Below are 14960 nucleotides of genomic sequence, written 5' to 3' on the forward strand. Positions count from 1 at the left end.
AAATAACACAACAAAATGTGGAACATGTATACATAGTAATAACATAGAGAGGAAAAATAAAAAATCTCTCATGAGTTTCAATGAACTGTGAATAATAATAATAAAAAAATAGTAACTACAAGCCAGACGGGTATGAGTTTAGTCTAAAATCGAGTAAATGGTACTGTTTATCCATATGTTGTCTTCAACCTAAACTCAGTTGCAGATCAGACGAGCGCGTTGTAAGTCGGGATTGAAATAAATAAAGATCTGATCGCAAATATTTGATTTAATTCCTGTAAAATTATATTAATGGATATAGTAAAGTGTTGTATCAAGCCAAAAAGAGAAGAAAGACATAATTAAGTTATTATATTTATGACCTTTTAAGTCATCATCATTGGATGGAATCTCAATAAATATTAAATTATACATTATGCAATTGACTGTTTTAAAAATTACTCAATAGAAGTGCTGAATAGTGTTCAATAACAGAATTAAATTCCTTGTCATATTTTGTGGTATTGTGTAATGTCAATAAGTGTGCCATTAAAAACATGAAATTTTCTTTTCTATTACTTGCTGTGCTTACTATCTCAACAACAACATTCTCGCAAGAAATATTTGAGCTTACGACTGGACTTGATGATCCACGATTGAGATTTTTCTTTCATCGATTTCGGGACTTTGTGTTTAATACGATTGGAAAGACGAGTTATAAGACAAAAGGTGTCTTTTTGCAGGAAAAGTTTACAAAAAATGCAAAATTTCCGTGTGATGTTAAGCTTGGCAAAAGCCGGGAATCGCCAAAGAGTGTTCATAAGTTGAGACCCGGGGGTAAATTATCAAAATTTTTGTTGGTGTGATAGTGTTTAGAGTTGCAAAACAGGCACGTGTGACAGGCAAAAACCGAACAAATTCTTGATAATTTGTATGGTTTTTCTTACAAATCCATACAAATTATCAAGAAATTGTATGGTTTTTGCCAGTCACAGGAGTCTGTTTTGCAACTCTGATAATGTTTATGTGTAGTGTTTTCTGGACATGAGTGTAGTTTTGTAGTTGTTGTTCGACTAGACCAGAGTGTGGCTGTCTCAAATTCGAGTTTTCCGACATTCCAAAAATTCGAACATTTCAACTCAATTTATTTTGAATTAAAAATTTCCGTTACGAAGAAAAGTAAAAGTAACGGTCAAAAAAAATTTGAATTTTAAAGACCTAATTTTTTTTTTGAAAAAAATTAACGGTCGTTTTTGAGACAGCCACACTCAAAGACAAGTTCTCGGAAAGCACATGGCGTAGAAATGGCAAACAATTAGGCTCCAAACCGACTTGACTCTAGCTTAGACCGGATTTAATAGAATATATCTTAGGGCTAGAGTCGTGATAGCCTGGTGCCGGATATTCAGCCATTTTATAGCCTGTGTTTTCCGGGACTTAGATTTAATTAAAGCAGGAGTGTTCAAACAATGTTCCGTGGTGTTCAGGTGTTTCGTCAGAATTAACTTACTCAAAATAGATCTGAGTGTTTAATAAAATCATAAAAAGTGTGTCACAAGCTGGAGCAGGAACAGGGGTGTATTCGGGGGGAGGTAGTAGATTTGGGGTCAAGCTCCCCCATAACCTCTTTAAAAAAAATTCTTCAATTTGCTTTTTTCGTGAAAAATTCCCAAAATCGCCATGAGCTTCTGTCTTACTTACTTACTTCGCTGGCCGTACAGATTCTCAGTCGGCCTCTGAAGCTGGCTTTATCGCTGGCTCCCGCTTGCCAATAACCGATTTCAAGTGTGAGCTGGATAACATCTGCAGAAAATTTCAAAACCCTCCTCCCCCCTTCTTTTTGGCCCTGATCATGACCGGCATACTCATATAGACCGGCATTAGCACCGGATGGTTGCAAAATCATATCATTTGTTCAAAAAATGTCAACAATTTCCCAGGCACATCTTTCACCTTAATGTTAATATAAATAATAAGTCATACGTGATCAGCAAGTCTCCCTGTCATAATGACGTTATAATTAATTAAAACATTTCCCATCTAGTTACTCATCCTTACATATGACACCAAAAAATTTTAATGTTCACTCAAAATCACATCATCATCATCATTATGGATATCAACAGTGTTAAATTCCACCGTTCTCATATTAATGTGCATAAAACATGTTGGATATCCATACGTAATATTATTTCATTCGTCGTGAATTTATAAACAATTTTCTGCATTACATCACCAAACTGCGTTTATACTTATCATATTTATTATAACACTTATGGAACTGATTTTTTGTTCCTTACAATTTTTTTATGCAAAATAAGCTGATTTCAGAGTTGCAGAACAGGTGCCTGTGACAGGCAAAAACCGTACAAATTCTTGATAATTTGTATGGTTTTGTAGGAAGAATTTATACGGTTTTTGCCTGTCACAGGCACCTGTTTTGCAACTCTGGCTGATTTTATCTTGGAATTTGAAATTTCGCACAGCATTACTATTGAATAGCTGTTATTGAATTAGTGCAAAATAAGCTTAATTAGTGTTCAAAAAGTGCAAATTGAATTGTTAAAAGTACAAAAGAAATAATGGCACTGTTGACCTTTAGTAATATATCTGCTAATTTTTACAAAGCAAATTGGTTATTAGCGCATTTTTGAAAATAAAGACAGTTTACCCGAGTGATGCAAATGAAGAAAGCTTCGGCATGGCTCCGCTAAACCTCCTTTACTTGCTTACTTCCACTACCTCCGGCTCATTGCCGCAATTAGAATTCGTCTAAAGCTGGATCTATCGTTAGATAACTTCTGCCAGTTTCCAATTCCCAGTACTTTTGCAACGTCGCTCACACAATAATCCCATGAGCTCTTTGGTACTACTAAACCTCCTTTATTAACATCAAATGGAAGTTGCCGAATTTTGGCGTCCATTTGGCTGCCTTAAGAGGACATAAGAGGTTTATCGAAACTTCTATGGCGGAGTCTTTTTCGTTTGTGTTTCTCGGATAATAAAACACTTTTTCTGGTCGGCTACCGTTTAAAACACGTTGTAAACATTGTAGAGAGACCGAATAAGACTTGCTAGATCAGTTTTATTGAGTTATTGGCTCATTACATAGTCTTAAGTCTTGTAATCGTTTCTATATTTGAAAATTAATTATTTTAATTTCATTCATATTTCATTTGTAAACATACATGAAGTTGGCTGCGAATGAACTTTTGTTAAAAATTTGAATTGCAATAAATCGTTAGTTAGTCAATTTTAAGTCAATTTCTGATATCGAAGACTCAATTTGACTAAATTTTACTCTAGCGCGGCCATCTGCTGTATTTTTGCCGGGACGTTGCTGTACTTTTCAGCTTTGCTGCTGTGTCAGCCTCAACAAGTCGAAAACTCTATGCAAATATTGGAATTTTTGACAAATTTTGAACATTTTTCTTTTGAAGGTCCGGGTTCAAGACCAGGACTGAAAATATTTTTTTTTCGGAATTTCAATTAATTTCTGCACTTTTTTGCAAGTTTTTAACCTAATTTAAATAAACTTAGAACTAAACCAAACCAAACTTAAAAAGATCTCGATTTTTTTCCAAAAGTGTCCCAACATTTTGCAGCATTATATCTACGGCTACCCTAATTTTACAGCATTCAAAATTTCCTTAAAGCAACAAATTCCAAATTTCTAAGAATAATCAACTCAAATTGTGTCAAAAAGTGCCAAAAAATAATCTTTTAATTCTCAACAAAAACATCAATCAGCAACAAATTTACCAAAAGTTCAATCATCTTCTTCATACTGAGAAGCTTAAATGACTTAACATGATCTCATACTAATTATATTTGATCGTAACCTGTGCAAGAAGCGGTTTTTTGTGAATGTAAACACCTTAATCACCGTAAATTTTTTCTTCATTTCACTACTGCTGCTTGTTGAAACTTTGTTTTTTCGGTTGACTTGCTGTTAAACAGCAGTAATGTTAATTATAGTCAACCTTGAACTATAGTTGCATTCCATTACGTGTTGAGTTTTACAATACGTCATAATTTGCGGTCTTTGGCTGTAAATCAAAATTTTTATTATAAATTAGTTCTTTGATCTTTAAATCGCTTCCTATACACAAAACACTTAATGCATCGTAAAGTCTTATTTCGTAATTCTTTCAAGTTTATGTCTTGATGTTATGATTTTATGCAGCAACATACAGTAAATGATCAATAATTAATGGTTTTAAATTAAAAGATATTTCAGTGATTGGAGCCCTTGGGGATTCTTTGACATGTTCAACTGGCGCTATGGCAGAAAGAATAGCGGAATTGTCGATGGAGAATCGAGGATTGTCTTGGAGTATTGGTGGTAACTTTTATTTATTTTTGTTGCTTAATTGGTCAGAGTTGGAAGTAATGGAAGTTATTCTGAGATGATATTGATGTACGTCTCGAATTGTGCAAATTAAATCCGTTAGTCCAGTGATGGGCAGCCTTTTATATTTCTCGGCACTTCTTTGTGGTAAGCTTCGACCGAAACAGAACACTGCAAACGGCTTAAGACATTTCCAAAAAAATTGATGGCATTCTAGTGTGATGCTGCACATTGGTTACTCATCACTGGATTAATAGATCAAAAATTCGGTCCAGGCTGGAATGGCTCTAAATTTTGGACCGATTCGGTTTAAATCATGCATCATGCTATAGTCATGTCGACCTGATTCCGAACTTTGGGTCGTGTGCGGCTCTCTCTTGAAATGTACCAAAAATGACATCAACAGAATATCAGTTGGGCAATTGATTGAATCCAGATTTAAGAAAAACAGCTACTTAGACATTATTCTCTCTCCTCTGTCTTGTGCTGTTCGGATAGTACTTCCTAAAACTAGAATCTAGACCGAGCAGAACAATTCAAAAAGCTTTATTTTCACTGTTAAATTAGTCCAAACACAGTTGTCTTTGTATCGTCACTCTAATCTTATGCCGATACTCTATCTACTAAATTGTTCGGCACAAGACGTTGACACTGTTAAATTTTCTTCATCCGCTCCATAAATGTAAATCTTTCATCCGGCACCTTATATAATCGATATTTCATTCGATTCCATTCGGCCCAAACACATTTTTTATCCAAATGAAACGTGTGTTAATGGATTGACTCTTCATGGAAAGGTCTATCTCTTATTGAGAGTCTATCAGGCAAACCCTAACAGACTAAGAGCATGCTCTCGAGAGCTTACATTCTCGAATACAGTACAAAATACCCGAGCTGCACAATTCGTGGAACAATATTTTTCGGCGTTAAAATTAGTCGAAATGCATCAATGTGCCATCAGTGCATCTTAGCGTCTTCCCATTAATATGACAACGCAGTGGTGCCCAAGCTGTCACGGCGTGCTGTTCAGAATACACTTGTATCCGATAGACACACGGCGTTAAAATGATTGAAAATCTGTCTCAAAGTAGCTTGACTCTGACATTATAACAAATTTGATTAAGTCCAGCCTCAGGCTAGAGTTAAGTCAGTCTGAGACTAAATTTTCAGCCAGTTCTACGCCGTGCATATTCCGTGGCTGATCAAGATTGCAAGTGATTGCTTTGCTCTTGAGAACAAGCTTTTTTTGTCTTCTAGTTCCACTGCCGAAATCCAAATTACCTAACTCATATGAAATCGATAGAGACATTATTAATCAACTCTGTTCCAATTAATTCCAACTGCAAAGAAGTTCTTTCATTATTCATGTTATTAATATAAGGCTAAATTTACCCTTGATTAAATTATTGGCTCACATGACTTCATGGAAATTAAAATACATTATTTTTTTGTTTCTTGTCTTAATTAAGGCCAATGGAACTGGAGAAATGCAACAACACTTCCAAATATTTTGAAAGAATTCAATCCATCGGTAAATTTTTTTTTTTCTTATTTCTCATTTTCTCGTTCCTTAAAAATCAATTATCATATCGTTTGCCTTCCCATATTACTTCTATTGCTGGTTCTCTTTTTTATTTTTTGTAGCTCGTGGGTTATTCACTTGATGATTCATTTCCATTTCACAAGGCTTCTCAATTTAATCTTGCCGAAATTGGTGCTGTTTCAACGGATATGCCCTTTATGGTAATTAATTTGATGTAATTATTCACTGTCTATCATGTATCGTTACTTTACCAACCGAACCATTGCATAAAAATTACATTACATTAATCTTAGGCACGTGCTCTAGTTAAACGAATCAAGAATGATAAACGTGTTAATTTTAAGTATGATTGGAAGATTGTTACAATAACAATTGGTGGCAACGATATATGCAGCTTTTTATGTCTTATGGAGAATCCTGAACGATTACCGGAAATGCATAGAATTGCGTTGACAAAAACATTAAGGTATTTAAAAAGTAATTTACCACGTGTTTTTGTTAACATTGTATCGGTGCCGCATGTTGAGACTGTTATAAATATTCGAGGAAAGCCACAATCTTGTAGCTTTATTCATCATGGTAAGTGATATTTGAACTTGTACGTGAAGTTTTTTTTGTTCGTCAAGGTTTTTTGAGACATTCCTGTTATCGTGAGGTTTTTGAAGGTTTATGAGGTTTGGAAGCTATAGCTATTGTGTGGACTGGAGTTGTAGTACACTAATTGCTTACTAAATTGACATTTATTGGCATCATTTTTAGCGGATTTTTGAAAAATTGCGCTCTTAATAACACACTTTGTTCGGATGACTAGCTGGATAGGTGGCCGGTTGGCTGGATAATTGGCCGATTGGCTGGATGATTGGCTGGCTGGCTGCGTGACCGACTGGTTGGCTGCGTGACCGACTGGCTGGGTAGCCGGCTAACTGGCTAGGTGACCGACTGACTGGCTGATTGGCCGATTGGCTGGTTGGGTAGTCGGCTAGTTGGCTGGGTGGCCTGATAGTTGGCTGGTTGGGTAGGGAACGAAATCTCGACAACCAAACATTGTAGAAAGCTCTAGTTTGAAGCATCAGCTTTGTACCATCGAGTTATTCCGGTATCGATTGGTTTGGAACCGCTAAATCTTGTCTTTGTATGTTAATTAATGATTTTACATTTTATAAACATAAATTAATTTTTAAAGCGTTGCTTCTAAAAAATTTAAATTGTCAAAAACCGTTACAAAATTTAAATTAAAATAAACCGTTAAATCATAAATGTCTTTAATGTTACTAAATTCATTGAACTTATGTTGAAGTTGATTTGTAGTTTTTTGGTCTGTCAATCAAATCAAGATCGCTTTGGCAAAAATATGTTGAAATCGCTCGATAAGGTCAACAATATTTATGAATTTTGAATGTTAATTTTATGATGAATTTGCGAATGTCTTGCATATGACGTAGATCATTCAAATGAAGATTCCGCAAAGTTGATTGATTCAAATGTCTGCCTTTTAAGGATTATTTTAGTAAATTATGAAAAAATATCCCGAGCAGGCGAAAATACGTTGTACCTAGTTGATGACAATTTGTAACGAATTTTTGTCCACTCAGGCTTCTTCCTGTAATTACAACTCTATCCTCACCAGATTCAAACCTCTTCAAATTTTCCCATTACATAATATCCAGTAAATTCCACCATTTTTACCTTCATACTCTACAAAAAAACTCAATTTACTCACTAAATGATAATTTATCGATAGAATTTTATGACCTGACATCACTTCATACATATATCTTCTTCTCGTAATAGGCGAGTGCGCTTGCTGGGTTGGATCATTATCTAACATCACGAAAGAGTCACGAGAAAGGTCAATATTGTTGAAAATTTATTGCCATATCAACAAAACATTAATTGCAAATTCATTCTACAGATGGAAAAAAATTCAACGTCAGTTCATCAGTGTCGAAGAAGAAGTTGCAAAGTTAGATGAGTTTAGACGCCTCGATGAGTTTGCTGTCATGTATCAGCCCTTTACAAAAAATATATCTGTAATTATTTTTTATGTTAATTATGCTAATAATTTTTAATTGAAAACTACTTTTTTTGTTGTTGCTGTTTACAGATTATTGTGGATGGAAAGCGTGATTTATCATTATTGTCATTTGACTGCTTCCATTTATCACAAAAAGGCCATGCATGGGCTGGAACAACGTTATGGAATAACATGTTAGAGCCAGATAATAAAAAGACTTTAAATTGGGCAAGTCCTCAAAGGAAATTCAATTGTCCCTCAAGAGAACATCCTTACATTAAAACGTATGATAATAGTTAATTATTAACAATAGGAGATAAAGAAAACTTATTCTGTGAATGTACCGTAAAATAATGGTATTATACTATTAATAACATTTAAGAAGATTTTGTGATTTCTGAGAGAATGCTATGCACTTAAAGGCTTTCTGTTCTCCTTCCTTTAAGCTCAGTTATATGATTTTATTTTTACTTAAACAAAAGACATTATAATACTGTGGTATTTCTCTCCTATTATTAGTGTATTATTGTAGTAAGATTTTAGAGAAGAAAAGAATCTTTTTTGTAAATTTGTCCTAGAAATAAATCTAGATAGTTTTTGTAAGGTTGTACAGGAATAAAAATAGAAAATAGAAAATACTCTACATCTATAACTAAATTTACATCTTTATATTTTATAAAAAGAAGAATTTGACTATTCAGTTCATTGAGTTCCAGGGCTGCGCTAGAGCGTCAAGTAGGTAATGATTGTTTAACGCAATGTTGTCCAAACTTTCTGCCCCGGCTCTCTGGTGTGTCCTAGAATCAGCTCAGGTGTGCAGTGAACAAGTGTCTGCATCCATGGTGTGCTGTGGCTCAAAAAACTTTGAACATCACTGGTTTAACAAGTGAGGGTGTGCGAGACTTTTGCACATAGTATTTCTTCAGTTTACAGTTGAATCAGGGACCGGTCTCTTAATCCAATTTTAAGTTACCAGGAACACCTTCTTCTACTTCAGTAGACAAGTATAGACTGATATAGACAGATATAGACAGGTTTAGACATATCTAAGGTTACTCTGCCCCACCTTAAACTCTCTTACACTTGGTCGAATCATGGGTTGGTTTCTTAATTTACCCGGAATTCCCTTCCTTACCATACTCCGGTAGACATGGCTATCCTAAGTTAACCTTCCCCACCCTCTCATAAGTACCCTAGCAAAAGTAGAGTTAGAGTAGGTGTGGTATTCATAAATAGCTCTGCCTACCCTCGGGCATGGTGGTGTAAGTTATATCCCGGCTTGATTTGGAAACCAACCCTAGAACCACTTCCTTGATGAACGTACTATATGTAGCCATATATGCAGCCTACAAAGGGAAGCTGTAAGAACATTCCTACTACGTATGATTCGAAAAAAGAACACCTGAAGAATTTCTCCAACCGAGACTTGAATCTAGGTCAGTATTAAACTAATTAAGAATCCAAATCCTAAACCATTCCGCAACCGAGTCACTACTAATCACGTCTTAATATTCACAATTACTGTAATTTAACAAAAACGTAATTTCTTTACAAATATTGATAAAATTTTTAATTTCTTCATCTATTTTTATAAATCCATGCTCTCAAATTACTTCAATTAACTCACACAAATTGTCATTTTAAGTGACATCCATAGTACAAAGTTTTGTTATCATACACTTAAGATGTCATAACTTTGCCTGACTTGTCTCTCACATCCTTTTCATTTCTAAATCAATTTTTTAATAACATCATAAATTTTAAATCCGAATCCATTTTTAATGAATTAAAAAAAGATTGAAATAACTTTTTTTTTCGTACAGAACGACGTATTACACATGTCATTTCACTCCTATAATTATTCACTTCAAAAGCATCACAAAAAAGCCGTGAAAATTTACATTAACTTAATTATATATTTATGAAGGTATGTCAATTAAATTTCCCGCATTTTTGCCTTTTTTTCTCTTCTTTCGCAGGGATAAATATAAAGAAAATTCCTTTATGAATTTTAAAATTATATACTTATGTATATGGTGTGTAAAATCTGGCATATAAATTATAAAATAAAGATGTTCAAGGGGAGTCAATTTAATCACTCAAGATTTATTCAGATGCGTTGCTATAAAGTAAGTTCTCTTAAGTATTCTTTGAGTAAATTTGTCAATAATTTTGAAAAATATCAATTTTAATTTGAAATTATTTTTAGGGGGGTTAAGTTTAGTTGAAATTTAGTGGATTAGGATTTGGGAGGCGTTCAATTAGGGAAAGTGCGGGAGTTACGTTGCACAAAAAGTAGGTTTTAAGACAATTGCATTGACCCAAGGAATACTAATGCATTTTTCATACTAAGCAACAATAGGTAAGTCGCGAATACACAAATAGTGTTGGTATGAAATAGCGAAAAGACACCCATATCCAATCCGAATTTTAGGGATCGAGAACCTGGGTCATTAGAGTCTGTTAGCCAAGACTCTTACTACTACGCCACGGCTGTTTACAGATCTGGTATCTTTCTCATTCTAACTACATCATTTGATGTATCACTTGTTCGTACATTGGTTTTGAGGGGATTCGAACCCGGAAGTTCAAAATTCAACATAAACTTTCATGACCCGCATCTGGCTAAATGAGCTATTAATGCAATTTTGCTTCTTTAATTAACATCAAAGGTAAGCCATCTCTATATGGATGTCAGAAAGAATCATGCCATAATGGATGCCAAAGAGGTTAAGATAACACTATAAAGTGCTTCTAGTTTAATGCCCTTGTTGAGCATGCTTTCAAGGACTTGATCTAATTAAATGTTTTAGTTTAGCTTGCTCACGAGCGTTGAACTCAGTTTATTCTGTTTTCACTCTCTTTAGAGTACACTAATTGTCTACATGATAACCGCTAGAATGTCACGAATGTCATGTGGAGTCGGCTACCAATTGGTGTCAATAAAAGAGCTTCAGCGGAACCTAACAAACTTATCAGACTGAATTCGAATAAAAAGAGTGAAAATTTTCAACAATTCTTCTTCCTATTTAACGAAAATGAATCGTCCTTCTTTCAGTAGCTACATATCATTTATTTAAAAAGGATGAAACTCAATTCATACAAAAACAATTTGAAACAAACAAAAAAAAAAAAAGAATTACTTCCCCAGACATTAAGTATGAATTGCAAAAAAAGTAAGAGACAAGATAATATTAAAATATTTTTTTTTTTTCGTATAAACAGCAAATGAAATGTAAAAAGGAAGTAGGAGACAGAAGAAGTTGAGAAAAAATGTTACATCATAATTTTATGAATTTTTAATGTCGAATGTCTTCAAAATGAATTTCTCTTTTCCTTTGCCTTTTTTTCTTGTTATTCTGCAGCATGAAAAAAAGAACATTCGAATGAAAAATGAAGTAGAAATGAATAAAAGAATTTCCCTTCACCTCCTTCCGTTCTGCTCTTTCTCTCTCTCTTCTTTTTTCAAAAAAAAAAAAAACGGTGATGGGAAATTTTATAAATTTTTAATAAATATTGTAATGGTAATATATGTACTACATATATATGCCGGCAGCAAATATGAATTTTTAGCGTGTTTTTTGGAAGAAAATGAAGCTTATAGCCTTACTTTGAATTGCTGACTGGTTGGCTGACTGACTGGATGGAAGGCTATTCGGTTAGCTAGGTCGTTGGCTGGGTTGGAGGCTTGCTGAATGACTGAATTTGTAGTTAACTGGATCAGGCTCGAGATCTCAGCAACCAGACATCGTAAAAAGCTCGGATTTGAAGGATTAACTCCGTCTTAATGAGTTACTGGCTTATCACTTGATCCAGTAATTTAAAACTATCTCTAAATGCTTTAGAATGACCGGGACAGGACAGGACCGGGACAGGACAGGACCGGGACAGAACAGGACCGGGACAGGACAGGACCGGGACAGGACAGGACCGGGACAGGAATTCCCTCGTCTCGTTTCCGACATTGAGAAAGCATATAATTCTTAGTTTGATTCTAAAAGTTTTTGAACAATAAATTTGAATTTTTGAAAACGGTTAGAAATTTGAATTTCAAAAAACCGTTAGTTATCACTTAATTGCAAGTCAAAAATGCGCTCAAGTCCCTCGATAACACAATTCCTTTCAATATTTTTTGTTGTTGTCTTTATCTCCATCCTTTTTTTTTCTTCATTTTAGGTATGCTACATTTGAAAATTATATTCATGGGCATTTTTACACGCTTTTATTTGACTTGCTCTGTCTGTCCTTCTGTCTTTCTGTCTTTCTGTCAAGTTCAAAATTTGTGACCCATTTTTCGACCACTTCTATTACAATGTGAAAATGTATAAAAATAATGTTTAATTCCCAAATGAGATTTTCTAAAAAGGAATAAATAAATTGAAATACTTACTCTAAGTTCAAAAAATGACGATCTGTTCAGGTACTTTTGTCATTGGATAGACTTTAGTAAATATTTGATAAAGTCATATTCATATTGTACTTTAGGATATTGGATTGGTTAGCTGGATGATCATTTTTTAAAATTGATAATGATGTTGCAAATAATTTTTGACATTGACCGTGCACCTTTGGGCTGCTGTAAATGGAATTAAATTCTTTTGAAGCAATTGAATTTGTTTGATTTTGAAAATTGCAGGAATGAACAAAAAAGGAATAATATGAAAATTAAGTTTTAGGAGGAATCAGTTTTTTTAGATGCTTTTTAAGAATGCTTAAGTCTGTTGGAATCAGATTCAAGTAATGACATTTCAAAGGTATATCATTGGGAGGACAGGAGTAAAAGACATACAGAAAATCTGGAATTTTTGTATGACACTTTGCCATATAGTCGAGTAACCTCCGATAACTCAGTGGTAGGTGCATGCGACCAGAAATCATGGAACGCGGGTTCGAATTCCTCTCTTAGGGACTCACTTTGATGCCCGTACAAATGAACTGTGAATCAATGGCCTTCCTCAGATGTCGCCTAAAGCTGATTCTATCCAGCTCCAATTGCCAATAACAAATGCAATTCTGTCTCTATTGATAGCTTCCTTCCAGGAGTTCTTCGGTCTAACACGAGTTCTCTTATCATCCATAACGTAGGGACATAATTTAGTGGACTTTCTTCAGGTTTTCTATCAAACTCAGAATTCTTTATTCGGAATTATACTTGTTCTGACAGATAAACACCAACTGTGGCATTTCTCAAGTATGTGTACATTATTTGCTGCTGTACTTTTTTATCATACATACTCACTTACTTCCTTTTTTGCTGGGGCGTACGGGGCCCATTGTCGCGTTTAAAGAACCGTAATAGACAGCTCCTATCTTTCGGTAACTTCTGTCGGTTCAGGATATTCAGTTTCCTCCCATACTACTGACAAAGAACAAAATTGTTCCGGTTTTCAGCGTTTCCGTATTCAACTCCAATCGGTCAATGACAATTTCTGCTGAATGCACCATAAAATTGGTCATTAGTCGACCTTAGCTCTAGTTATGTTCAGACATTACGTCAAGTTGTCCACTCTAGTTGAGAACCATTTCATATGTGCCGCTCTGGAGCGTGCCGTATCCATTTGAACTAGAAATACATTCAATTTACGCCACATTCAAAAAATTCACATTCAAACCTCCTTTACATGAATTTTTCCCCTTAATAAACCTCCATAGGTAGTCAAACTTTATCACTATTTTAATTAAAATCATAAATAAATGTTAAAATTAATCAAAATATACCTAAAGTATTTAACAAATAATCTCAAGCATCCTCACATCATATCAGTCCAATTAAAACAAATATGACCTCTTGTTTACAACCAATTTTCCTCATTTATGCTTCACATGTAATTATAATCAGATTGTAGCTCCTTTCTCATATTATAATAACCACAAAGATGTTGTTGAATATGAACATTGAAAAGGTAATAATTTACTTAAATATGAGAGGAAATAGAGCAAATAAAAATCATTGAAACTCACAAAAACATTGTGTTCTTACTTCTTTTATTTTTTAAACACAGAAAATTGTGCTGTCTTCGTACATTTTTTTTTATTCCATTTTTAAAATTAATTTTTTTGAATTCATAAACCTTTTCCATTCTATTCCTCCCCTCTCTCTCTTCAAGCTAGCGGCATATTCGTATAAAAAGAGTTTGAGAATTATTTAATGGTGTAGGATGTTAAGCGCATATTGAGGATCTCAGGCTGAAATGAAATAAGGGGTTGTTCAGATATTAAGTAACGCGGAAAATCGACTTTTTTGATTCCTCACCTGTTCTTACGTAAATATAGTCTTTCACAGCAAAATTCAGAGTGAAAAACTCACGAAAAATTCGAACATTTCGAACTCAACTTATTTTGAAATAAAAATTTACGTTACGAAGAAAAGTAAAAGTAACGGTCAAAAAAAATTTGAATATTGCGGAAAAAAAATTTTTATCGAAAAAATTCAACGGTCTATTTTGAGAAAGCCACATTCTGGCAAAATTAAACAATATCCCGAACTTTCAGAAGTTATGGAAAGAAAGAGCTGTCTACACACGGTCTATAAACACGGCAATGGGCCCCTGTGCGCCCCAACCAAGGAAGTAAGTGAGAAATAGCAAAATCCAGAGCTCGAAGTCGACTCGAATTTTGTATGGACTCAAGTCGATTTGAGTCGACTTTTCCTACAAAATCCATGTGGACTTAACACTATGACAAAATCCATACAACTCCACCCCTTTTCTACTCCTAAGAGCGTTTCGTAATTGATTGAAAGGCACCTTAAAGAACAGAAATGAAAGAAGATAACTGCTTAAATGATCCCTTTTTCGTGGAAAACAAAATGTCCTGAAAATCTTTTGTTCGAATATTTTTATTTGAACAAAATGTCGCAAATATAATGCAATAATCCGGACTTGGAAGACCTTCTCAGTTTAAGCTGTTTAAGTTTGATATACTAGACCTGTTTTGGGAAACCTTTCATTTTTTTCGTGGAATACCTTGGTGGTAAGTCTCGACCAAAATCGCACATGGCATACGGTTTATGACATTTTCAAGCATTTTTGGCGGCAGACAGGTTGTCCGCCATTGGCTTAAAAGGGAGAGAC

At 34.4% G+C, this 14960-nt stretch overlaps 1 protein-coding gene across 1 annotated transcript; it reads left to right on the forward strand.

Moving 5' to 3' along the window:
• The first annotated feature begins 217 nt into the window (after positions 1 to 217).
• On the forward strand, positions 218 to 8434 carry LOC139096409 (phospholipase B1, membrane-associated-like). Its single transcript, XM_070648113.1, has 8 exons — positions 218 to 816; positions 4211 to 4324; positions 5800 to 5861; positions 5975 to 6073; positions 6167 to 6452; positions 7665 to 7722; positions 7786 to 7903; positions 7978 to 8434. Exons 1-8 carry the CDS (start codon positions 537 to 539, stop codon positions 8185 to 8187), a joined length of 1227 nt encoding a protein of 408 aa, XP_070504214.1. The 5' UTR covers positions 218 to 536; the 3' UTR covers positions 8188 to 8434.
• The last annotated feature ends 6526 nt before the right edge of the window (positions 8435 to 14960 follow it).

The sequence above is a fragment of the Chironomus tepperi genome, unplaced genomic scaffold (assembly GCF_022539635.2).
Source record: "Chironomus tepperi strain 1889 unplaced genomic scaffold, CSIRO-AGI_Ctep_v1 contig_388, whole genome shotgun sequence".
Taxonomy (NCBI): domain Eukaryota; kingdom Metazoa; phylum Arthropoda; class Insecta; order Diptera; family Chironomidae; genus Chironomus; species Chironomus tepperi.

What these genes read in the sequence shown, in the direction of transcription:
- LOC139096409 (XM_070648113.1), top strand. Translation starts at nt 537, where the DNA reads ATGAAATTTTCTTTTCTATTACTTGCTGTGCTTACTATCTCAACAACA. An exon ending in CAACGGATATGCCCTTTATG is followed by an intron (nt 6,074 to 6,166) that starts GTAATTAATTTG and finishes CATTAATCTTAG; the next exon opens with GCACGTGCTCTAGTTAAACG. An exon ending in CCTTTACAAAAAATATATCT is followed by an intron (nt 7,904 to 7,977) that starts GTAATTATTTTT and finishes TGCTGTTTACAG; the next exon opens with ATTATTGTGGATGGAAAGCG.